General features: G+C 44.6%; 2 protein-coding genes across 5 annotated transcripts in view; one reads left to right on the forward strand and one right to left on the reverse strand.

The window, feature by feature from the left end:
• The window catches only part of KIF9 (kinesin family member 9), a 49,043-nt gene extending 46,258 nt beyond the window's left edge, over nucleotides 1–2,785 (reverse strand). For 2 of the 3 annotated variants that reach the window (XM_060109423.1, XM_060109422.1), the window contains exon 1: nucleotides 2,402–2,785. The gene's annotated coding sequence lies outside the window, so the exon portion shown is untranslated. The remainder of the gene's footprint in view (nucleotides 1–2,401) is intronic. The other variant, XM_060109424.1, reaches the window with a different exon arrangement.
• The window catches only part of KLHL18 (kelch like family member 18), a 54,311-nt gene continuing 31,080 nt past the window's right edge, over nucleotides 2,675–25,905 (forward strand). For both annotated transcript variants that reach the window (XM_060109427.1, XM_060109428.1), the window contains exon 1: nucleotides 2,675–3,003. In XM_060109427.1, coding sequence (XP_059965410.1) covers nucleotides 2,875–3,003 — 129 coding nt within the window. In that variant the 5' untranslated portion in view covers nucleotides 2,675–2,874. The remainder of the gene's footprint in view (nucleotides 3,004–25,905) is intronic.

Genomic DNA, 25,905 nt, shown 5'->3' on the forward strand with positions numbered 1-25,905 from the left:
AGGAATTGCTGAATTTATGAAGAGGTAGGGAAACATGAGGGATAGGGAGCTGACTCAATTTCATCTTCAAATTGGTAAATAGCAATACCATCACAGTTGTTCAGAAAGAAATAGCTTGTTTGTGCTACTGCAAAGTGTTCTAACAAATAAACTGATCAGATGGCCAATATTTTTAAAAAGCTAATTTGCAAGACCTTGACTGTTAAAAAATTAATGTCCCTCCACATTTCTAGACACAACTTGTGGTGACCACTTGATTTCCTCATACAATTATCTTAGCTATCATCAAGTGGCATTAAGTATCTCTACAGAAGCAAATTAAATAGAGAAAGGCCCTGCCCATTCAGTTTACAGTTTCAATGAAGTGGGCAAAATAAAACTCTAACCCCTATTACAAACCCTTCAGATGTCACATTAAATAAGCAAACTACTTTCACACCTGCCTACTGTAGAGTGTGAGTCCACTTCCCACAGTCCTCAAGTAATTATTTCATGGAAGTCTTTTCCTGGTCACTGTGGGATCACTCAGATCTTTTAATTTTTAGAAAGTGAATCTGTAAGGTATTCAGGTGAGTAAGGATAATGGCTTGTCCAATTTCAGGTCTAAGATTTTTGTTTGCAAAATTGAGCTCTAGAAATAAAAAGCCACAAATAGCTCTAACAGGACTCCCAAACTGAGGAAACTTAAGAGATGATCTCATCTCCAAGTTCACTTTGATCTAGGCTTTTGGGAAGTGAAGAGTGGAGAGAGGTGTGCTGACTCAAGCAAACAATAACACTCAATTTCTAAAGTTCTGGGAACCATTCCCCATACCAGTCCGACGGCCCATCCTCCTGCCCAGGGAAGTTAAGATGCTGCCCAGGCTGCCCTCTGAAAGGGACCATGAAGAAGTAGGGTGGTTGCTCAAGCCTCCCTCCTGGCAGCCCCTACCCACAGACAGCCCAAAGGCAGCACAGGCCAGCTCCAAGCATTACCCTCCCCTCAGAGCCTGCCCCTTTTCTGCCCAGCAATTTGCCAACATGCACATGCAGTCATTCTATCTGTGCTTCCCAATTCTCCCCATGCTCACGCCCATGGCTCCAGGCACGCCAGGAGCCATATCCACCTGACACAAGCCTTCTCTATTAACTAAATCCCTCCTGCGAATCCACCACCCAGCAGCCCCTCAACACCCAGTCATTTGGAGACCCCACGCCAACTTGCACTTACTGAAATAATGCTTGTTACCGTTCTTACACCACATCATTTGAGTGGGTTTCAGCTCCCAAATTAAATTACAAGCTGTTTGAGGGACAGGACTGTGTCTTTTATTTCTTTTGAATTCCCCCTCAAAGTCCAGAACAGTGCCCAGCACAGAGTAGGTGCTTAAGAAATGGTGATTGGTGGTGATGGTCATGACTGGAAGTCAGAGGGTGGCGGAATCTCCATACGTGGGTCCATCTTCGGTCATTACTGAGAGAGTCCCAAAGGGCACATGATGTCACTCGCCTCCCTCACCGCCTCCAACCCCTGAGCCCACAGCCCTTCCAGGAGGACACTGGGTTTCCAGGCCCACTTGCAAGAAGCCAACTTCAGCCCCTCACCACGCTCTCCCTTTTAGTAGGGTCCTTCTCTCTCAGGACCTTGTGGGGAATGCCTCTCCCTCGTGGACACCACCCTTAGATATTTCTGGTGTAAATAAGTGAACCTTTGAGTGGCCACCTAGAGCCCTCTCTGCTGAAAGGTTCACAGTTTCCTCATTTGTTTTAGAGGTGGGAATGAACAGATTGCCACCAAGCACCCCTGAAAGATCAGCAAAAGGAGAGGACCAGGTGTGTCCCTATCTTCCAGCGTTCCTGTCCAGAACAGAGGCTCTCAAGGAGAACAATCGTAGCCACCAGCAAGGTAGCAGCATCTGAACCCCCCAAAAGAGGGTCCAAACGCACGTGGACTTGGACTAAACAAAAGACTCGGACCCAGGCCAAACTGGTCTTTCTCCTTTTTCTAACCCAACATGCTGGACCCCTGTGTAGTGTCTGGGAGGCAGTGGGCCTTGGGACCATTCCTGTGACTCTCCGGAGCGATTTCCGCATTTGTAAAGCGAAGGGCCGGCATGGCAATCCCGAAGCCCCCCTCCAGTTAGAAAACCGAATACAGAAGAGTCCAGAAGACCAGAGATCTCTGAACCTCAGGGGCGACGTAGGACCCTCGTGGGGCCAGGGAACGTCAGATCCGAAGACCCTAAGCCGCAGCATCGACGCCTCGCCCTCCTCCGCCCGGGTTTCACAGATCAGCGAGCCAAAGCTGGGGGACTCCCGGGTGGAGCGGTGTTCAGATTCCAGCAGCTGCCCGCCGCCCGGGCGGACACCTCCTTTCCGGCCTTCTTTCTCCCCACCCGGACCGCGCGTGACCCCTGCTTACCGCTCCGGAGGCTGGAGCCCTTCCGCAGCCCGACCACTGCATTAGCAGCTACAGAAACCCGGCAAGCTCGGCTGCCGGGCTGTGTACACAGTCGCCGTGGCAACAGGCCGCTTCCGGAGATTCCGGAAGTAGGGGGTGGTGGCGGAAATGAAGTCCGTGGTCCTCTGTTGAGATACGAGTAAGGCCAGGGCCGAATTAGGAGGACGGGAGATGGGACCGATTAATCTAAAAAGACTGCGGCAGCTGCAGGCGCGAAGCCAGGGTAGGGGTAGCGGGGGAACGAAGGATGCGCAAGAACCAGGAAACGGGGTAGCCGGGCTTCCGGCTCACAGCTGTTTGAGACTACGGCGGCCGCGCAGCTCCGCCCAACTCCAGCCTTGCGCTCCGAGCTGCCGTCCATAGGCGCCCTCGCCCCGCCCAGCTTAGCTTCGAGCCAGCCGGCCAGGCCTGCGCAGTCGCGGCGGCCGGGGAAGATGGTGGAGGACGGCGCGGAGGAGCTGGAGGACCTGGTGCACTTCTCCGTGTCCGAGTTGCCTAGTCGCGGCTACGGCGTCATGGAGGAGATCCGGCGGCAGGGCAAGCTGTGCGACGTGACGCTCAAGGTCCCGGGTGCTGGGCGGCGCGGGGCTGAGGGCCAGGGGACTGAATGGGGAGGGAAGAGAGGCGGGGGATAAGGGAAGAGAGGTCTAGAGCTCAGCGGGGTGGGGAAAGGAGGTTGGAGGGTGAGCGAGTAGGGGAGAGGGGGTGCTGACTGGGAGAGGGGGATTGGGACTGAGTGGGGAGACGGACAGGGACAGCCTCTCAGCCCTTAGAAAGAAAGGCTGAGAGGTGCGCCGCTGAGGCCCTCGGAGTGGAGACATTGGGGTGCCCGCCTCCCTTTTCTGTCACTCAGACGAGAGAAAATGGACTTGCAGCTCCTCTATGGACGAAGGGGCTGTGGCTCTGTCTACATTCTGATGGGCACTACGGAAGCACCTTTTCTTGCCACTACAGACGTTTCTTTGTGCCCCTCGAAGTTAGCTGCGCTGTGGTAGAGGCGTGGGCTTTTCCTGAGGAGTCATTGCTTGCCCTTGACTGATAGATTACTACCTTGTCTCTTAAGAGCTTTTAAAATCTCATCTGGAAATCTTTTGAGGTGGGCAACCACTCTGCCTCGCACTAGAAGGCACACTACCACCACCAGCAGCACCACAAAGGTCTCGGAGAATGGACTGATGGGCTGCGTGGGGAGAGGGCTCTCTTAACCACCTGTTCCCTATTGGCATTCTGGGCGCAAGAGCCAGGCTTCCTCCCGTGCTTTGCATCCATTCCTGCTAGAGAGGCATGCTGTGCTGCTCCTTGGCCAAGCTGTTGAGCCAGGTGGGGCTCTCCAGGCGGGGAGATGCTGCTGCAAACCCTGTTCCCTGTTGGGCTTTGGCTAGAAGGCTGTCAGCATCTGTGAAGGACCCTGTTTAAAAAATAAAACTATGCAGAGATCTGTTTGCTCTTCTTATTTTCGACAACGTTAAGGAAACTTCCTCTTCCACATATTTGAGTCAGACCTCTGGAGACAGTAAAGTAGAATGGTTAAGAGTGTGGCATTGAGAATGGTATATGGTTCAACCAAAGACTAAAAAAAAAAAAAAGAAGAAGAGTGTGGCTTTGGAGATAGAAGGATTTGGATTAAAATCCTTGGGAAAGTTACTTAATCTCTCTAAGCATCAGCTTTCCCAGTGTAAAAATGGATGATTCCTAATTCTTCGTATTCATACGAGGATTAAATGAGAAAATTGGTGGTATTCTTTGCATAATGCCTGGACTAAGGTTTTCATCACTATAAACCCCTCCTGAAGGAGATTAGTTTTCCAGTAGAGGAGTGAAGTGGACTGAGAGGGGAGAGCATCTTTAGTGGGGAACCAAAGGGTTTGAGAAAAATGAGCTGGAAGGAAGCAGAGAAAGTAAATATAAATGAGAGATTTTTGTCCACAGTGATTACATGGTAGTAGATGTCGAGGCTACTAGAGATTTGTCAACAAAAGAATGATCTGGTTGTGGCAGTAACACTTGGGGCGAGTGGGGGCGAATTTTCGGATTAAGATTTAGGCTGTAAGGGTAAGCCAGGGAAAGCTTATAAGACACAGAGAAGCAAATAGGGAATGATAGAGTGAGATGGTCACACTACGTAAGTTAAAGCATTGCATTTTGTCTCTGCACTTAATGCACATATAGAGTATAGCAACCCCGTAGCATAAAAATGCTTGTGTGTTTTTTCCATTGAAATACTTTTTGTTCACTCAAAGGGACAAGTAAATTATCAGAAGTGATTCCAGCTGAGAATGCCTGTCTAAATTGCTATATTAGTTTCAAGGATCTGGGACATAAGGACCAGTATAAAGGCATAGGCTAGAGCTGGACAGGACTGTAGAAAGCTCTGCTTCATTGGTTTTCTGACTATTCTGTGGAGCCTGAGGAGCAGTTCAATGCCCTGTTATGGTAGGGCCCAGAGAGAGGCCACGCAAACCAAGCTCTGCCTCATTTCACTCCCCTTCCCTAGAGCTGCTCTGTGAAATCTGTTGCAGTCTCTCTCTCTCTTTTTTTTCTTTAATTAGTTAATTAATTAATTAATATTTGGCTGTGCCAGGTCTTAGTTGCGGCATGCGGGATCTAGTTCCTTGACCAGGGATGGAACCTGGGCCCTCTGCACTGGCAGCGCAGAGTCTCAACCACTGGACCATCAGGGAAGTCCCTCGGTCTCTCTTTTTCAAGATAGAGTCTTTCCTGAAACTTCTGGTGATTCCAGACTTTCTTCCAAATAAATAGAAACTGAAAAGCTGGTTGGAAGCTTTTTGGCATGGGATGGGTTTATTGATTAGTGGGCCTCCCAGTAGGGCTGTGGTTCTCAAACTTTAGCGGACATTAGAATCACCTGGCAGCCTTGTTAAAAAAACAGTTGTTCAAACATTGTTCACCCCGGAATTTCTTATTCAGTAGGTCTGGAATGGACCTGAGAATTCACATTTCTGATAAATTCCGCAGTGATACTACTCCTGGTCTCGGGCCACATCTTGAGAGCCATACCTGTAAGGTGGTGGACCTGTCCTTTTCTATGGGATATGTTCAGAGTCCATGGATCTTCCTTCAGGCTTCTGCCTACATGGAGTAAGCCTGGCTGTTATCATTCTAGGAGCTGATAGTGGGAGGGGACTGGGAGCTCTTGCTTCTGTATGCAGACTTTCCCTTAATCCCCCTGAATAGTACCACTTCATGTCTTCCTTGGTGCTCTGGTTGCCCAAGTCTGGAGTCTCTGGTTCATCCTGTCCAGAGAATAAACCTCCAGACTTCTGCTGGGGCAGTGACAGGGCACTTGCCTGGGGCAGGGAACCAGTACTGCCTGTTTACAGCCTTCCTTATGTTCACACCTTCAGAGGAAACCTGTATCTTCAACAGTTGAGTTTTGGAGGGTGTTCTGGAGTGACTTGCCATCTAGAGCACTCAGTATTCTCCATATAAGTCAGTTACTATCCGTTTGTCTGCTTTTCATCTTCCAAAATATGGTGACATTTCTAATCTGCTCTCTCAGCTTCTTTGTACTTGGGAGCTTTGCTATTCCTTGATTGTCAGTCTGAGAGATAGCGCAACACAGACTCGAGCCAGATTGCCTGGGTTTGAATACTGGCTCTGCCACTTATTAGCAGTGAAAACTTGGACAAGTTCCTTAAATGCTGGTGATTCAGTTCCTTCATCTGTAAAATGGGGATCATCACCTACCTAGTAAGAGTGTTGAGGATTCCACTAGTTAATGCACTTAAAACAATCATGTAGTAAATATTCAGTAAGTAGAAGATATTTATGAATAATAACTTAATGGGATTTCCTATTAAGGGGAAGTGGAGATAAATGCATGTGTTCTGCCTGCCATTTTGAATTCGTTTTAGACTCGGTTTAATTCTAGATGGTTTTATCTAAACATTATGTTCATTGCCTTAAAAGCATTTGCAAAGCACTGATCTACTTCCATAGCTTGCATTTTACAGATGAGGACCAAGCCTAGAGGGAGAGGGGACTCATCCAAGGTCACAACTTAAATTGGGTAGAGCTAGAACTAGAGACTAGACTCCTGGTGTCCAGACTCCAGGTCAGGTGTTCCTTCCTGCTCTCCTGTTGCCTCTTCTATCAGTGACAGTGACTGAAGTGATTTCAGCTGCTACCATTTGAATTAATCTACCTCAGGTCAATTGTACTCATCCTTAACAACATGTCACCTTTTCTATCTTTCCAAGTTTTAGGGAGAGTGTGACAGCATTAGCAAGCGTGCCACTTTCTCAAAATTCACTGCCAACTCTTGAACCTTGCTTAATTTTCTTTTTGGAAATATTTGAAATTTAAATTCCTTAGATGCCTGTTGGATAGTTAAGTAGAGGCATAACAGAAAAGAGTAATATTGATATACTGGATTTTTTAGAATCACATTTTATATCTATGGTGACTTGAACTTCTTTGAGAAACTGAAAGCACTGAACTCTCTCCCCAGAAAAATGCACATACTTACATATGTGCAAACTTTTGCATTCAGTCATAAGAGCAGTTCCCCTGGAGCCCATCTTTGGATCTTGGGTTATGAATAGAACTGAGTATTATTCTTCTATTAGGAAAAAAGCCCATGTCTTTTTCCTTGGCAAATCATTTTATCTTAAAGGTTAGAAGGATAGTAGTGCAAGACTTCTTGGCAGCCTGTAACATAAGACTAAGTCTGGGTAGAGAGGTTTGCAGTCACAGAGGCTCTTATCTCCTCTTCCCAACAGTTGGTTTCATCCCCTTTCCTCTGGGCTACCAGGAGCCCAGTGCTTAGGCCGCATCTCTCATGTTCATCTGGATCCAGCAAATTGGGCAGACTCCCCAGATGCAATGCGTGTTCTCCACAATCTCTTATTCATGAGATTTAGACTCACCAGATTCCTATATTTCTATTCTTTCCTCACATATCCTTTCTTTTTCTTTATTTGTGAGAGCAGAATGGGATCACCGCATATACATACTATTCGCTGACCCATAAGCTTAGAAGAGACAGGAACCTCCTCTACACACACACACACACACACACACACACACACGCACGCACGCACACACACACACACACACTTTTGCAACCACTAATAAAGGGTTCCTCAAAGATCTGCTGGCATCAGTCTTCCCAGCATTTTCCCAAGGCCCTTGCTAAAGTTTTGAACCCAGATCTGAGAATTTAGCCTTCAGAAGGAAATATCTTTTCACGGGTGAAAGGCACAGTATTAGAATATTTCCTTTTGCCCCACTGAATCCAGGTACACAATTTTCACTGAAACTGACTTCAAGAGCCTCACATTTGAGTGTGGAATCTTGCTTAATTTGCTGTCATGCTGATTTTGTGATGAAAGAGTAGGTGGAGAAGGATGTCAGGAAGTGAGGTAAGGACTTGTTGATGCATGCCATTTTTATGTTAAGTGTAGTGTGGTGAGTTACACGGGTGTAATTATAGAGCTAGAATAATCATATTAAAAGGAGCCATAGAGGTCTTCTATCAAAGCCATCCATTTTACAGGTGAAAAAACCCTGAGGCTTAGTGATATTAAGGGATTGCCCAAGGCACAAAGCTATATTATCTGAGATCCAACACAGCTGTTTGGTGGAAGCTTGCTTTTACATCCTCTGTCAGATTACTCACCTGCCCTGCTAATGGTATAAAGCAGAGCAGGGAACAAACACCATCTGCAGTGTCATCTGTGAGCATGGAGGACAGTGATGTGTATGGCCAGATGCAACACCACTGTTCTATTTCAGGAGAGAAGACAGATGCAGGCTTTTTCTGCTAGTTTTCTGGACATATGAATTTTTGACTGTTTCGATTTGGAAATAACACTGTATTGGGAGATATTGTGCCTCTGAATATTGCTCATTCCTGGGGCTTTCTACTGTCTTTCTTCAGGTAATTGTGTTTCATTTTCAGCCTTGCCTCTTCTTAATGAGTAATTAAAACTAAGGGTAAGAATGTGCTCCTTTAGAGCATGTGCACACATATCACAATGTGCACTTGTGATATGAATTCATATCAAAAAGTCAGTTTTGCTCTTTTTTCTGTGAGTTATGTTGTAGGTGATGCTGTTAAATTTGGATACCAATTAGATGAATGAGAGAGTTTGATGCTTCCTGACACGTAGGTGGGGAAAGAGGGTTGGAGATTGTATGGTTAGGGCACTCAAGATGGCTGTTCTCTTGCTCTCTGTACATCCCCTGCCCGGCCAGGGCCTGCTTCACCTGTACCCTACTCGTATGACTGACCTTCCTACACTCTTTTCCCCACCCCAGCTGGTGATTGTTCTTATCAAACGAGCTGGGAGGGGTGTGCCCCTCTGCTGGTTTCCGTGGTAACTAATGAGCCCACCTGACGTCAATTCCCCTATAACTAGCAATCTCCCCTTCCATGTGGGAATGAAGACTGCCACGCTGTCCTGCCCGCTGTCTGCCGCACACGGTGGGGTGTCACTCCGGGACCTTGCTTCAGACACGTAAGGTCCCCCATCCATTACACCATTGATGTCTCTGTTGCTGCAGACTCCGGGCTCTTTCTTTGGTCTTAAAGCTGGACAAGTGCAGGCCATGTTGCCTGTTGTGTGCAGCCCAACAGAGGTATCTTGGAAAATTAGTTACTAGCTGAGCAACATTCATGGCATTCATTCTGAGGCTTCTGGAGCTTTGCCGTCCAGTTGGGTGAATTTAAGAAGCCTGTGTTTGGGGATGCTTCTTACTGCAGGTGGTTCCTCTATTGTTTTCTGCGTGAGATTCCATTGTTTGCCCCTTGGCCGTGCCTGGTTCAGCTTGTGGGCTGGTTGATGGAAAATGAGACCACAATGTTTTTCTGAAGATGTGTTCCTGTAGCCCCTCCTGAATTACAAGTATGGCATCTACCTTCCTACTTTTGGTTTGTTGACTGTTGGCACTCACATTGCCTCCTTGGCATAGAAGCCAGCCGGCTTCCCCACAATCAGTTTAGGCCTTTTCTACCCAAACAGCTGATCACATCATTACTTGTTTCTAGGTGGGGAGAAGAGAGAATGAACCAAGATGTGTGAACCAGGAGTTGGCAAGCATTTTCTGTAAAGAGCCAGATAGTAAATATTTTAGGATTTGTGGGTCATACAGTTTCAGTTGCAGCTACTCAACTCTGGTGTTATAGCACTAGAGCAGCTGTACACAGTACATAAATGAATGGGTCTGGCTGTGTTCCAGTAAAATTTTATTTACAAAAACAGGTGTGGGCCAGACCTGTTGCCTTACCCATATTGTATACTGATATGGCCTTTGTAAAGTTTAAGGTTTTTGGAGTAGATTACAGTTGCTTTATTGCCCCGGCGTATACTTCAGAAATTGGAAGCATCTCTTGTTAAAGAGTACGGGTGAACCAGAAGTGAAAAACTTTCTTTTTCCAGCTTACTGCAGGTGATCATGGGACTGTCCTGGTTGGTGACTGAATAACTGACATAGGAGAAGTTACTGTTATATTTTGCATCTCATCTTTAAAGTCTTGTAGCTCTGCTGAAGCTTGAAGCAGACTATTCCAAAGCATTAACTAAAGACACCGTGCTCCCTTTCTGTCTTAGTTGAAGCTGAAGATGCTTAGCTGCTTGCACAATGGCAGGCCAGAGGAGACCGTGATGGCTCCTGTGTTCCAGTGGACCTGAGCGGCTGTGTGCAGGGCCGTGAAGGTAAGGGCCAGAGTTTGGGCTTTTGGCAGGCAAAGTAGATCAGTAGTTCAGGTATGGCCCAACTTTCTGGGCAGTGTGCTGCATATCTGATGAGAACACAAAAATGCTTTTTAGAAAATAGGCTCAAGAACAGATATTTGTGCAAGCATGTTCATAGCATAGTTGTTCACAGTATGCAAAAGATGGAAGCAGCCCAATGGTGGACTGCATCAGTGGTTGAATGGATAAAATGTGGTACATTTTGTTCCATACGTACAATGGAATAATATTCCATATATACACTGGAATATTATTCAGCCTTAAAAAGGAAGGAAATTCTGACACATACTGCAACATGGATGAACCTTAAAGACATTGGTCTGAGTTTTGAAATAAGCCAATCACAGAAGGACAAATATCGTATGATTCTTCTTAAATGAGGTAACTAGAGTAGTCAAATTCATAAAAATAAATAGTAGAATGGAGATTTCGCAGTGCTTGGGAGAAGGAGGGAATCGGGAGTTAGTGTTTAATGGGTACAGAATCTCAGTTTAGGAAGATGAAGAAGTTCTGGAGATGGATGGTGGTAATGATTGTACAACAGTGTGAATGTACTTAATGCCACTGAACCGTACACTTAAAAATGGTTTAAATGGTAAATTTTATGTATATTTTACTACAATTAAAAAAGGAGAGAAGCTGAAGAAGACTTGTTAGCAAGTGGGCGAATGAGATTGCTCATAGTGCTTTGTGATTGGAGAGACACTAAAAACAGAATTTGTCTCTGTCCGGATCCACTGATCAAAAACATTTCATGCTAAGGAGTAATCTTCTTTAGCTTTTGCAGTAAGCTGCTTCAGCTGTTAAGAGCCACATTTTATTAGCTCAGCCCTGTGGCTGCACTTCAAGTGGTCTCTTAAAAGGAATTGACTTCTAAGAGATACACATTTAAGTGATGCACACATATTATAAGCTTATTTTTCCTGTACTGATTTGTAAAATCTGAATGTCATGTAACCTTTAACAGAGCTATCCTGAGGATCAGCGAAACATACTGTGGTAACCTGTCTTCTACTGAAGGTTTGTTGGCATAGTTTACAAGTTACAAATGACTTTCAGATCTTTGCTCCAACCGCTTATTTTGGTCCTAAACACTAGACCTGCATTTCCATTTGTCCTGTTGATCCTTATGCTCATTAAGTCTAAAATGAAGCCTCTTTCCCTTCTCAACAATCTCTTCTTTTGTTCCCTTTGTGTAAGGATGGCACACCATCCATCTAGTCATGTAGGATTGAAACTCCGGGATTGGCTTTGGCTTGTCCCCTCTCCTTTAGGTGTATTTGTGGCATTTATCATAATGACAGTTACATAATTATTTACAGTATTGTAACTGTGAGAGCAGGGGCTGTGACTGAATCGTTTACTGAGGTGTCTGCATAACAGGTGCTCAGTAACCCACTGTCCTAATTCAGACCCTCTTCACCTTTTACCTAACCTGGGGTTTCTTTAACCCTAGCAGCTTGCTGAGAATTCTTATAAACCCTTTAGGGGATGATCCTGGTATAGCTAAGGGATTGTTTTTCAGCTCTGATCATGTCATTCTCCTGCTCTGAGTGACTTCCCTTTCATTCTCATTCAACAGTGTATCAGCAGATATGTCAGCGCCTTCCATGAGCCAAGTACTGTCCTAAGTGCTGGGGCCGCAGCAGTGAGCAGAGTAGGCAGAACCTCTGTGAGTGTGAGCTTACCTTCCAGCCTGGGGGTGTGGGGGACAGGACGACACAATAAACAAATGAATAGATATAAAATGTCCAGTGGTGATGCGTACTATGGAGAAAAATAAAGGACCATAAGGGGACTGAGTGCTGTTTTCTCAGAGGGACCAGAGCCAGTCTCTCTAAATAGAGACCTGAAGGAAGGGAAGGAGGGATCCATGAGTGTATCTGAGGGAAGAGTATTCTAGGCAGAGGGAATAATCAGCACAGCTGAAGCAGGAGCATAGTTGGCATTTTGGGGAAATAGCAGGCAGCTGGTGTGATAAGAATAGCATGACCCAGGAGAAAAGGGGAAGGACACAAGGTCGGAGAGGTAGCCCCAGGCCCAGCATAATTCCTAGTACAGTACAGCACAGCTCAGTAGATACTTGTTGAATGAGTGAATGAATGAATGAATGAAGCTAGACAGTATTTATTTATTTATGAATGAGTGAATGAAGAATCGGCAGGGCAGGGTGAGTCTTAGAGGTGTATCTAAGAGAGGTAGGATGCATTTTCCATAGTTCATGAAGCAAGCACAGCATATCGTTTCCATTTTCCCCTTCTTGTCCGTTCAGGAGAGATAATGGTAATGGCCAGAGCAAGAAAGACCAATTCTGGCTTGTTGTTGAAGGAACGTCTGTTCTTCCACACCACAGAGAAAATCAGAGGTTAGAAACTTGTCAGGGGAGCAGGAAGTAGAACAGAGCTGCTCGGCTCTTGGTGGTTTTCAAAGGTGGTCCTACCCATGTTGGGTAAAGCTTGCCTTTTTTTCCACATGTCCATAGGCTATCACTTTAAGTCAGCAAGACATCTGGGAAGAGCCATGGGGTAGTGGCAGTGCAGGAGCAGCAGCTGCTGGCTGGTTTTCTCTAGGATTATTGGAAGGACTGCTGATTTAACTGAATCTCTGATTATTCTAAGCTGCTCACAGAAATCTGTCACTGCCTTCTGTGAGATATAAGAGGGAGAAGCTTAAGGATGTTCTGTTGGTGTCGACTGCCACTCTGGGTGAATTTTCTAGGATCTCCACCTGTGTTCTTTTTTATAAATTTATTTATTTTTGGCTGTGTTAGGTCTTCGTTGCTGTGCGCGGGCTTTCTCTAGTTGCGATGAGCGGGGGCTACTCTTTGTTGCAGTGTGCGGGTTTCTCATTGCGGTGGCTTCTCTTGTTGTGGAGCACGGGCTCTAGGTGCGCAGGCTTCAGTAGTTGTGGCTCGTGGGCTCTAGAGTGCAGGATCAGTAGTTGTGGCACACAGGCTTAGTTGCTCCGCAGCATGTGGGATCTTCCCAGACCAGGGCTCGAACCCATGTCCCCTGAATTGGCAGGCGGATTCTTAACCACTGCACCACCAGGGAAGCCCTCCATCTGTGTTCTTGATAGTTCAGTTCCTTCAGACTTGGCCCCTCTCTGCCTTTCTCCCCTAGTTGCACACAGTCTCTGCCTGCTGGCTGTCTCTAAGGACCTAAGTTCTCCAACTTCTGGGGCTCTGCTCTAGTATTCCTTTGGCTTGGAGTACCCACTCACCTCGGCCAGCAGAGTCCTACCCACGCTTTAAAGCTCCTTTTGTAGTTTTCTCTTCTTAAGGGGAGAGAAGCGGCCAAACACTCCTTCCTCTCTTCTCCTAAAGCACTTTGCATTTGTGTCTGTTCAGCATTGTCTTGTGGTCGAAAGTTTGCTTGCCTGACTCCCTGCCAACCTGTGTTTCTGTTGGGCAGAGACCTGTGCCATCTTCTTTCTTTTGCCCTATCACAGTGGGGAGTTGTGTGAAATCCCATCTCTCTGAAGAGTTTTCTCATTCCTCCAGGTGCAGTTAATCTCTCCCTCTCCCACTTTAACCCCTTGTTACTCAGAGTATTGTCATTGCATCAGCATTGCCTGAGAGCCTGTGAGAAATGCAGGATGTCGGACCTACTAAGCTAGAATCTGGTGATTCTTACGTCCTGTGCACCTGAAAGTTGGAGAAACATTGCCTTAACACTTTGCACCTACCCCCCTTAGCATACTGAGCAGAATGTAGGTGTGTTAAGAGAGTCTTTCTCCACCTCTAGATGTTGAACTTTGGAAGCACGTGAAGCATCCATTAGTTAACACAGTACTTGGCGTGTTTCAAGTGTTGAAAAGTGTTTGCTGAATTACCCTCAAGGGCCCCTGCCATTATGTTCGAGACGCTCCTTCAGTCAACATATTGTTGAAGTGCATTTAGCTGTGCATGGTGCTTTGCTAGGTACGTGAGGCACCCTGCTATGAGTAGGAGTCAGCCCCTATCTTTGGCATTTAAAGATTGGTGAGAGAGAGAGCTACCCATCAGTTAACTATGAGACAAGGCAGAGTGTGATTAATTCTGTAACTGCCCCGGTATCACCAGAGGCCTGAGGGAACACCAGAGAGACGGCAGTTATTTCCAGTTTAGAGGGTTTGTGATGGTTTCATGGAGAGGATGGTGTCTCATTGGTACCTTGCAAGATGAATAGGACTTTGACAGACAGATATGGTAGGAAGAGGCATTCCATGCTGGGGAGAGCCTGTTCAAGGGCCCAGGCATGAAAGTGCGTATGCAGGATGTTTCTTGAACAGGTAAGACATGGAGGAGCAAGGTGGAAGGTGTGTTTGGGGAGGTGGGTTGAATGCAGACTGAACTCCTTGAATTCTCATGGTCAGGAGTCTGAACTGGTAAGAAACATTTGCAAATCACATGTGGTTGGTACAGTTAGATGTTGAGTGGTTTCTGATGACTCCTCCCTCCTGTCTCCTACTTACCTCCCATTCTACCTTGCTGGACATGGGTGAGCCAGGGAAGGGTTTGGAAGAGGTGGGGACAGGCCTGAGTGTTTAGCCAGCTCTTTACTGGCTCTTCCCGTGGGACCATAGCCCCAGGTCTTTTTTTAGTGCTAGCTGGTCAGCCACTTCCTCTCTCACCCCCTTCCTGAATCACTTACCCCGTGGGGCCCCCTAAAGCAGAGACACCCAAGCTCCATCACAGAGGGTTTCACACAGTGTGCTTTAAATGCCATCAAAACCCCAGACCAAACCAATTCCATATGTTTCATTGTACTTGTCATCTGTTTCCCGGCCCCATGGGTTTGTGAGGACTAAACATTTCTGCGTAGAGTAGGATGGATGAGCATCCCTCTGACCATGTTCTGGGCTGGCAGGCAAGCTATCCAGCATTCAAGATGAAGTGACACCCCTGCCACCCCATTTCATTACATGCCACCTTGTTAGACATGCACCTGAACTAGACAACCGTGGAGTGGCTTATTTCTTCCAGGGTTGAGAATACACTGTTAGCTTGGAAGGCAAGCCCTCTGCCAGTTGGCCCCAAGCCTTATCATCTTTTTCTTGAGGCTTTTACTTCAACTAATAAATTTTCAGATAAGGTTAGAGAGTAACACTCCTGATGCTTTCTGTAGTTAAGGGCCAGTGCCTTCCTCCCACCAGTTCCACCAGCCCTGAGCCAGAAGACCAGGATTAAAAAGCAGAGGTGAAACTCATAGAAGTTTTGTTATCTTTATCTCAGATGAAGGACTGAGAGCTACCTTTTAGATGAAATCGTTTTAGGATTCATTAAGAAGACTCGAGAATGAGGCACTAAGTGCTAGGATACAATCCTTTCCATGGGAAGAATATTCAGCCTTGATGCAGAGACATTCATTAGGGACAACATAGTGTGGTATCTTGTGTGCTAGAGGCTTGTACCAGGTGCTACAGGAAGGGGAGAGCTGACTGCCTGGAAGTCAGGTTAGCCCCTCAGGAGGGAACATTTGAGCTGGATCTTCAAGGATGAGGAATAATTCACCAGGCAGAAAAGTAAGGGATAAGGATCCAAGCAGAGGGAATAGAGCGATGTAAGGGAATTGGCAGAGGCTTGGAAGAGAGGCCTGGTGGAGAATAAAACTGGTTAGGGTAGATTGGCGCCAGTTTAGAATTTGGATCTGACTCAGGCAGTAGGGAGCTCAACAAAATGGAGACTGACACGACCAGACTCAATTTTAAATCGAGTTGATTCATTCAGAAACTTCATTCATTCAACATATACTGAGTGTTAATTGCTAGACTATTCCAGGAAACATGAAAGATTGCTCCCTTGGTGGGACTCGTGTTTTAGTAAGATAGGTAAGTTCATATTGTCAGGCAGCCACCATTTGCTCTTGTCAAGGTTACCAGTGACCTCCACTTCCACGATGTAGAGCTATTCCGTGACCACAAAGATCTCCCTTGTGCTACCCCTTTATCATCAGGCCCATCTCCCTCCCACCCACCATCTCTAATCGCTAGCAACCACTAACTTGTTCTCCATATCTCATTTCAAGAGTGTTGTATTTGACCTTTGAGATTGGCTTTTTTCACTCAGCATAATGCATTTGAGGGCCATCCAAGTTGTTGTATCGATAGTTTTTTCCTTTATAGTTCTGAGTAGTAGTCCATGGTATGGATGCACCATGTTTTGTTTAACCACTCACCCACTGAAGAGCATTTAGGTTCTTTCCAGTTTGGGCGTATTATGAATAAAGGTGCTGTGAACATTCATTTACAGGATTTTGTATGAATGTAGGTATTCATTTCTCTGGGATAAATGCCCAAGACTACAACTGCTGTGCCACATGGTAAATTCATTCTCAGTTTTAGAAGAAATCACCAAACTGCTTTCCAGAGTAGCTGTACCATTTTACATTTCTACCAGCATATGTGAGTGCAATGGTTAATTTTGTGTGTCAGCTTGACTAGGCTTTGGTGCCCAGTTGTTTGATCAAACACCAGTCTAGATGTTGCTGTGAACATATTTTTTAGATGTGATTAACATTTCAATAGTAGACTTAGAGGGGCTTCCCTGGTGGTGCAGTGGTTGAGAGTCCGCCTGCTGATGCAGGCGACACGGGTTCGTGCCCTGGTCCGGGAAGATCCCACATGCCGCGGAGCAGCTGGGCCCGTGAGCCATGGCCGCTGAGCCTGCGCGTCCGGAGCCTGTGCTCCGCAACGGGAGAAGCCACAACAGTGAGAGGCCCGCATACCGAAAAGAAAAATAAATAAATAAATAAATAGTAGACTTAGAGTAAAGCAAATGACCTTCTGTAATGTAGTGGGCCTCATCCAATCAGTCTAAGGTCTTAAGAGCAAAAACTGAGGTTTCCCAAAGAAGAAACAGTTCTTCCAGGTTGCAACATAGAAACCCTGCCTTTATTTCCCACTTGCTGGCAGATTTTAGTTATTTTTTGTATAAACTGAGGTTTATGTCAAAGTTCCTTTTTTTGCCTAAAGACGTCCAATTGCTCCAGTCCTATTTGCTGAAGAGACTGTCTTTCCTCCATTCAAGGTACACAAATGCTTGTGTACCTTTGTCGAAAACCAGTTGGCTGTACCTGTGTGGGGCTACTTCTGGGTTCTCTGTTCTGTTTCATTGGTCAGTGTCCCTATTCCTGCACCAGTACAGCACAGTTTTGCTTATTCTAGCCGTCTGTGTAATAAATCGTGAAATGGGTAGTTACTCCTCCCACTGTACTATTTTATTTTACCTTTTTCCCCCATTGTAACTGTTTTTAATTGTACAATTCAGTTTCATTAAATGTATTTACAATGTTGTATAGCCATCACTGCTATCTATTTATAAAAACTTTTTCATCACCCAAAGCAGAACTCTATAAACATTAAGCAATAATGCCTCAATGCCCCTTATCCCAGCCCCTGGTAGCCTTTGTTTTATTTTTTGTCCCTATGATTTTCCCTATTCTAGACCCTTCATATAACTGGAATCATAAAATATTGTCCTTTTGTCCCTGGTTTATTTGGCTTAGTATAATGTTTTCAGGGTTCATCTATGTTGTAGTATGTATTAGAATATCATTCCTTTTTTAAAAAAAATAGTCTTTTGTTTTGTTAGAGCAGCTTTAGGTTCACAGCAAAAATGAACAGAGCACAGAGGTTTCCCATACACTCCCTATTCGCACTGCACACACAGCCTCCCCCACTATCAGTATCCTGCACTGGAGTGGTACATTTGTTATAATAGATAAACCTATATCGAGACATCATTATCACTCAAAGTCCATAATTTACATCAGGGAGCACTTTTGTGATAAATGTGTGTCATATGTTTATCAAAAACCATATTCTGTGGGCTTCCCTGGTGGCACAGTGGTTGAGAGTCTGCCTGCCGATGCAGGGGACACGGGTTCGTGCCCCAGTCTGGGAAGATCCCACATGCTGCGGAGCGGCTGGGCCCATGAGCCGTGGCTGTTGAGCCTGTGCATCCGGAGCCTGTGCTCTGCAACGGGAGAGGCCACAACAGTGAGAGACCCGTGTACAGCAAAAAAAAAAACCCCCATATTCTGTGCCCTAAAACTCTGCCCTAAATGTCATCTGTGCTCCACCTATTAATCCCTCCCTAACCCCTGGCAACCAGTGATCCTTGTACTATCGCCATAGTTGTGCCTTTTCCAGAATGTCATGTAGTTGGAATCATACAGTATGTAACTTTTTAAGATTGGCTACTTTCACTTAAATATGCATTTAAGGTTCCTCCCTGTCTTTTCATGGCTTGATAGTTCATTTCTTTTTTTTAAATTAATTAATTTATTTATTTTTGGCTGCATTGGGTCTTTGTTGCTGTGCGCAGGCTTTCTCTAGTTGCGGTGAGCAGGGGCTACTCTTCATTGTGGCTCGTGGGCTTCTAATTGCAGTGGCTTCTTTTGTTGCAGAGCACGGGCTCTAGGCATGCGGGCTTCAGTAGTTGTGGCACGTGGGCTCAGTAGTTGTGGCTCGCGGGCTCTAGAGCGCAGGCTCAGTAGTTGTGGTGCATGGGCTTAGTTGCTCCGCGGCATGTGGGATCTTCCTGGACCAGGGCTCGAACCCGTGTCTCCTGCATTGGCAGGCGGATTCTCAACCACTGAGCCACCAGGGAAGTCCTAGCTCATTTCTTTTTAATGCTGAAAAATATTTCATTGACCTGATGTACCACAGTTTATTTATCCACTCACCTACTGAAGGACATCTTGGTTGATTCCAGGTTTTAGCAGTTATGAATAAAGTTGCTATAAACATTTATGTGCAGATTTTTATGTGGACGTACGTTTTTAACTCCTTTGGGAAAATCCCAGGGAGTGTGATTGCTGGATTATATGATAAGAATATGTTGAGTTTTGTCAGAAGGTGCCAAACTGTCTTCCAAAGTGGCTTTACCATTTTACATTCCCACCAGCGATGAATGAGAGTTTCTTTCGCTCCACATCCTTGCCAGCATTTGGTGTTGTCAGTGCTCTGGATTTTGGCCATTCTAGTAGATGTGTATTTTTACCTCATTGTTTTAATTTGCGTTTCCCTGTTGACGTGGTGTGGAGTATCTTAATATGCTTCTTTAATATGCTTAGTTGTCATCTGTGTATCTTCTTTGGTGAGATTTCTGTTAGTCTTTTGCCCATTTTTAAATTCAGCTGTTTTCTTATTGTTGGATTTTAAGAATTTTTTGCATATTTTGAATAACAGTCCTTTATCAGACATGTGTTTTACAAATATTTTCTTCCAATCTGTGGCTTCTTTCTTGATTTCATTCTTTTTAGTGCTCAGTGATAATCTGTTGTATGTATATACCATGTTTTGTTTATCCGTTCATCTATTGATGGGCACTTGGGTTGTTTCCATCTTTTGGCTACCGTGAATAATGATGCTGTGAACATGGGTGTACAAATACCTCTTTGAGACTCTGCTTTCAGTTCTTTTGGATACATACCTAGGAGTGGAATTGCTGTGTCATATTGTTCTGTGTTTAACTTTCTGAGAAACCACCAAACTGCTTTCCACAGTGGCTACACCATTTTGCATCTCACCAGCAGTGCACAAGGGTTCCAGTATCGCCACATCTTCACCAACACTTGTTATTTTCTGTTTGGTTTTTTTTTTTCTTTGATAATAGCTATCCTCGTGAGTGTGGTGTGAAGTGGTGTCTCATTGTGGTTTTGATTTATATTTCCCAGATGATTAATGATGTTAAACATCTTTTCATGTGCTTATTGGCCATTTGCACTTAATTTTTGTTAAAAATTGTTTTAGCTGTTTTTGTTCCTTTGCCTTTCCATATAAATTTGAGAATAATCTTTATATCTATAAAAATAATCTTGCTGGAATTTTGATAGGAATTGCATTAAATCTGTACACCAGTTTGGGGAGAATTGATGTCTTTATTGCATTGAGTCTTGTCATCCTTGGACACAGTATGTCTCTCCATTTATTTAGATCTTTGATGTCTTTCATCAGCATTTGTAGCATCTAAGTCCTCTAAATCAACTTGTTGGATTTACACTGAAGTATTTACTTTTTTGAACAATTATATAATTATATTTCAAATTCTGGTTTACACACGTTAATGGATAGTATGTGGAAATACAGTTGATTTTCTATGTCAGTATTGTGTCCTGTAGCCTTATGTACTGTGTCCTTGCTGAACTCACTCATTAGTTCTAGGTTAGTTCTGTGTGGGGTTTGGTGTTTCTGTGTGGGGTGGGAGTTGGTAGATTGCTTTGGATTTTGGACATAAACTGTCGTGTCATTAGCAAATAGGGATAGTATTATTTCTTATTTTCTAATGTGTATTCCTTTTATTTCATTTTGTTACCTTACTGCACTGGCTGGAACTTCCAGAACTGTGTTAAATAGCAGTGGTAGGAGTAGACATCCTTGCCTTTTTCTTCATTTTAGGGGAGAGCATTCAGTCTTTTACCAGTAAGTATGAAGTTAGCTAAAGTTTTTTTGTAGACATTCTTTATCAAGTTGAGGAAATTACCGTCTACTCCTAGTGTTTATCATGAATAGGTGTTGAATTTTGTAATATGCTTTTTCTACGTTGATTGAGAGGATCATGTGACTTCTTTTTCTTTTAACTTGTTAGTATGGTGGGTTATATTGATTGAGTTTTGAATATTGAACCTGCCTTGGATCCCTGAAATAAACTGTACTTGGTCACAGTATATAGTTCTTTTCATATATTGCTGAATTCTATTTGCTAATATTTTGTTAAGGGTTTCTGCATCTATATTCATGAGGGATATTGGTCTGTAGTTTTCTCTTTTTTTTGTACGATCTTTGTCTAGTTTGGGTATTAGGCTAATACTGGCTTCATAAAATAAATTTGAGTTGTCCCCTCCTCTTCTATTTTCTGGAAGAGATCGTTTAGAATTGGTATTAGTTCTTTTTTAAATGTTTGGTGGAATTCTCTAGTGAAACCACCTGAGCCTGGAGACCTTCTTTTCAGAGGTTTTAAAATTACAAAATCGATTTCTTTATTAGCTATAGGGCTATTAAAATGATCAGGGTCTCATTTTGGAGGGGGAAGGGGAGGGGGAGTGTGAGCTAGGAGTAACATTTCTTCAGAGTCTACTGTTCACACTTACAGAGGAGGACACTAAGTAGCCCTAGCTCCTGTCCATCTGACCTCAGGCAGGTCACATACCCCAGTTATGATGGGGATTCAGATGCTGGGTTTGGCTATCCCTATCCAACGTTACGATATTTTTCTCAGAAGATAAACTGCTAGGAATTCGAAAAATGAGTCATCCATGCAACAGGTACCTGTTGCCCATTTCAGCATCCCCCACAGTGTTCCCAGTCAGTAAAACACTGTGTTTGCTTTATGCCTATGATGCCTGTAGCGGATGCTGTCACCCTGGTGTTTTCACACATGGGATCCTTTAAGACCTAACTGTTGAGCAGAGTGGGGGCCTTGAGGCACCACCAGGGTGCAATCAGAACCGAAACCACTTTTAGTTAGAGCCCATCTATTAAGATCAGGAAGGAAGGTCCCCCTTTCCTGCATTTCCCCAGGGCTTTCTCCAGACCACAGTGCTCAGAGCTCTGGCTCTTAATGGCAGAACTAGCCTCAGTAGTCTAGACCAATCATTTATTGGCTCATGTAATCAAACAGGAGAAAAGATAGGGTTGATGATGGGCCTGGGGGACTGAAATGCTGCTAAGACTCGTCCCTTCTGTGGTCAGCATCCTTCTCCCACTGCAGACTGCTTCATCACACACGGAAGGGGATGGAGCACCCGATAGCTCCTTGGTACCTGGAGGGATTGTCCCTCTTCCTTCTTCCTTATTTGAAAAATCCTGAGGAAGGGTCTAATTGGTAGGGCTTAGGTCATATTTTGTATAGTGTGGTGGGAATGAAGATAGAAGACATTCCCAGAAGAAGGTAAGGCACACTGAATACAGCTGACATGAGGTAGAGTCCATAGCTAGTCATGTTTGTTTGGAAGGTTTTTAGTGGCATGTATTGAAGCTACAAGTGTTTCTGTTAACCTTCAAGTAACCTAAAACTGTTAATAGATCATCATCATCGTACTATTATAGATCATTCATGGTTAATATATTATTATAGCAGTATTAATACATAATTAATAGCTAAATTTATACTACATAGCTATATAGAGATCATATGATATCTAGTTGATAGTAAATAATAATAATAGATTGTTGTACTAGCCCTCAAGTGTTGTGGTTATTTGAAGATTTACTGTACCTACTTATATATGTAAGAAGATTTTGAAGGAAATGAGTAGAAAAATCACAGTGCCTCCTTCTCAGTCTTCCATATCCTTTTGTAAACTTAACTGAAAGAACCTGCAGTCCATTTTGACTATAACTTTTAGTGAAACTGCCTTTTTGTCTACAGGGTTAATTTATTTTCACAGGGAATTGTTGATTTTCTGGGCAGCTATTAAGGATAAAGTTGGTATTTTAATTTCAATAAATATTTACTGAACTGTTTAGGGGATGTACAAGACCCTTATTACCTCAAAGAGTTTGAAGTCCACTGGAGTAGGTAAGAACAGAATAGTACAATTCTTTTTTTTTTTTTTTTGCGTTACGCGGGCCTCTCACTGCTATGGCCTCTCCCGTTGCGGAGCACAGGCTCCGGACGCGCAGGCTCAGTGGCCATGGCTCATGGGCCTATGTGGGATCTTCCCGGACCAGGACACGAACCCGTGTCCCCTGCATCGGCAGGCGGACTCTCAACCACTGCGCCACCAGGGAAGCCCAGAAAAGTGCAATTCTTGAGACTGAAGCTTCCCATCTCTAACATGGAGTAGCCTTACTTGTCTCACGTGTAAGATTTTGGTTGCCGTGGAGAGGTGGGCTGAGCTGGCTTTGTGCTGGGTGGTCGCTGAATAACGTGGAGGATAGGTTGATACCTGAGGTTGGAAGGCAGATGCTTCAAGGCATCTCCACGCAGTCCATCTCCTATGTATCTGATGGACAAGGCTGCATTATTTGCTGAGGCTAATTAGCATTGAAACTCCATGGGGGTGGGGGGTTGGAGAAAGAATAATTGTATAACTATGATTAAGAAACTGAAGTTTTAGGGACTTCCCTGGTGGTCCAGTGGTAAAGAATCCGCCTTCCAATGCAGGGGACCTCGGGTTCAATCCCTGGTCGGGGAACTAAGATCCCACATGCCCTGTGCACCACAACTGAGCTCTCACGCCGCAACGAGAGAGAGAAAACCCGCAGGCCACAACTAGAGAGAAGCCCACGTGCTGCAACGAAGAGACCACGTGCCGCAACAAAAGATCCTGCATGCCTCAACCAAGATCCCTCATGTTGCAACTAAGACCCGATGCAGCCAAAAAAATAAAGAAAATAAATAATAATTTTTTTTTTAAAAAGAAAGAAACTGAAGTTTTTAAAACAAGGCATTTGGGGCTTCCCTGGTGGCACAGTGGTTGAGAGTCCGCCTGCCGATGCAGAGGACGCGGGTTCGTGCCCCGGTCCGGGAAGATTCCACGTGCCGCAGAGCGGTTAGGCCCGTGAGCCATGGCAGCTGAGCCTGTGCTCCGCGGCAGGAGAGGCCACAACAGTGAGAGGCCCGCGTACCGCAAAAACAAACAAACAAACAAACAAAAAAATAACAAGGCGTTTGGTGGTTACAGGCTATTCATGACTCCAGAGTGAATGCCTTAGCTCACTTCCTTTTGAAGAGGAGCAAGCGTTGTATAAGACACTTTATCTCAGTGTTGGATTCCACAAAGTGCAGACAGATCATACTGGTTTGGCAGGGGAGTCTGTGAATACCAGCAGAAAATCAGGTGTGACGTGGGTGGAGAATGGGGGGGGTCTTAGATAAGTGATCAGCATCTTCTTCTTTCTAGAGAATGTGTTCACATCCCTGTTCATAATATTTCTTCCTGTGACTCTAGAGCAGTGGTCAGCAAACTTTTTCTATAAAGAAGCAGATAGTAAATATTTTTGGCTTTGCAAGCCGTTGGTCACTATCACACCTACTCAGTTTTGCCATTGTATGAGCATGTCTGTGTTCCAATTAAACTTTATATATGGACACTGAAATTTGGATTTTATACAATTTTCACATGTCATGAAATATTAGGGTTGATTTTTTTCAACCATTTAAAAATGTAAAAACTACACTTAGGGGCTTCCCTGGTGGCGCAGTGGTTGAAAGTCTGCCTGCCGATGCAGGGGACACGGGTTTGTGCCCCGGTCTGGGAAGATCCCACATGCCGCGGAGCGGCTGGGCCCGTGAGCCATGGCCGCTGAGCCTGTGCGTCCGGAGCCTGTGCTCCGCAAAGAGAGAGGCCACAACAGTGAGAGGCCCACGTACCGCAAAAAAAAAAAAAAAAAATACACTTAGCTCATGGGTCACAGAAAAAACCAAGAGGCAGGAAGGCCAAATTTTGGCCCATAACCATGGTTTGCCAACCCTTTCTCTAAAGGTCTTAAAAATAAATTCTATAAAGTTCTCAATTTAAGGACATTTTATTTATTTAACAAGCACTTATTTAGCACTTAATATGTGCTACGCACTGTTTTAAATGCCATGCATTAAATGCTAATTTAATCTTCACAATAACCCAATGAGGGAGGTACTGTTTACCCCATTTTTGCAGATTTCGTGAATTGAGGCACAGTGAAGCTAAGTAACTAGTCCAGAGTTACACTGCTAGTAAATGGCAAAACCTAGATTTGAACCCAGGTAATTTAGTTCCAGAGTATGTTCTTATCTACCATGATATACTGTCTCTCTTAATTATTGACTTTCTAGCCCAAAGGAATTTTAGAGATTAACCCATCGCTACTCATTCTTACAGGCTCATTCTTACACACAAGATTCATAGCCTTTATGATTCAAATGTGTGCCTTAGTAAAATTATGGATTACTATTTATGCACTTTCAGCATCTCTTGTGACTGCCTAAACGCTTAGTCTTAAACCCCACTGATCCCAAGGGTTTTCTGTCTGCACAGGCAGGGCACTTAACTGTTCACTTATTGTTTAATTTATGTTCATTGTGGGCTCCTTGAAGGTAGGAGCAATAGTATCAAAATGTTTTCCATCAAAGAGAAATCAATTCTGGGTGTGCTTTCTTTGGGAACACCTGTCTCAGATTACTTCCAACTTAGATTTTGTCCTGCTGCTTTTCCTGCTTGAATAAGCAACTGGTTGAATCTTGCGCCTCACCTGCCTGTGATAGGGAACAGAATTTGTGGTGTCACGCTACACTATCCCTGTTGATCCAAAGATACCACCAGGGCAGGGTCAGGAATGGAAGATTTCCCAGTCTTTCCAAGGAAGAAAATGGGAGGATGAGTGTGTGTGTGTGTGTGTGTGTGTGTGTGTGTGTGTGTGTGTGTGTGTGTGTGTGTGTGTGTGTGTGTGTGTGTGTGTGTAGAGTTATTGCAGGGGGCCCTCAAATCTATATGTGCACCAATCTGTGGGCCAGATAAATTATATCGTTTAGGTGTAGGTACAGTTATTTTTCAAATGCATGTAGATTCCATCATGATTAAAAAGAAAGCTTTACTGAATTCGTGATAGGCTACTGTTATTAACACAGCTACTACCTTTTGAGAACCCTGATCCAGTTAAAGCCCTTTATTTACAGATGAAGAAACTGAGGCTCAGGGATAAAGGGAAGAGATTTGCCTGGGTCATACAGAAAAGGAACAGCTGGCCTTGAAATCGGTGCAGTTTATATGTATCATGTGGCTTGTGCTCTCCGTCTCCTCTGGCATGGGCACAGGTAGAGACTGGCAAGTATTTTGACCT

Source organism: Mesoplodon densirostris, chromosome 10 (assembly GCF_025265405.1).
Source record: "Mesoplodon densirostris isolate mMesDen1 chromosome 10, mMesDen1 primary haplotype, whole genome shotgun sequence".
Classification (NCBI taxonomy): Eukaryota; Metazoa; Chordata; class Mammalia; order Artiodactyla; family Ziphiidae; genus Mesoplodon; species Mesoplodon densirostris.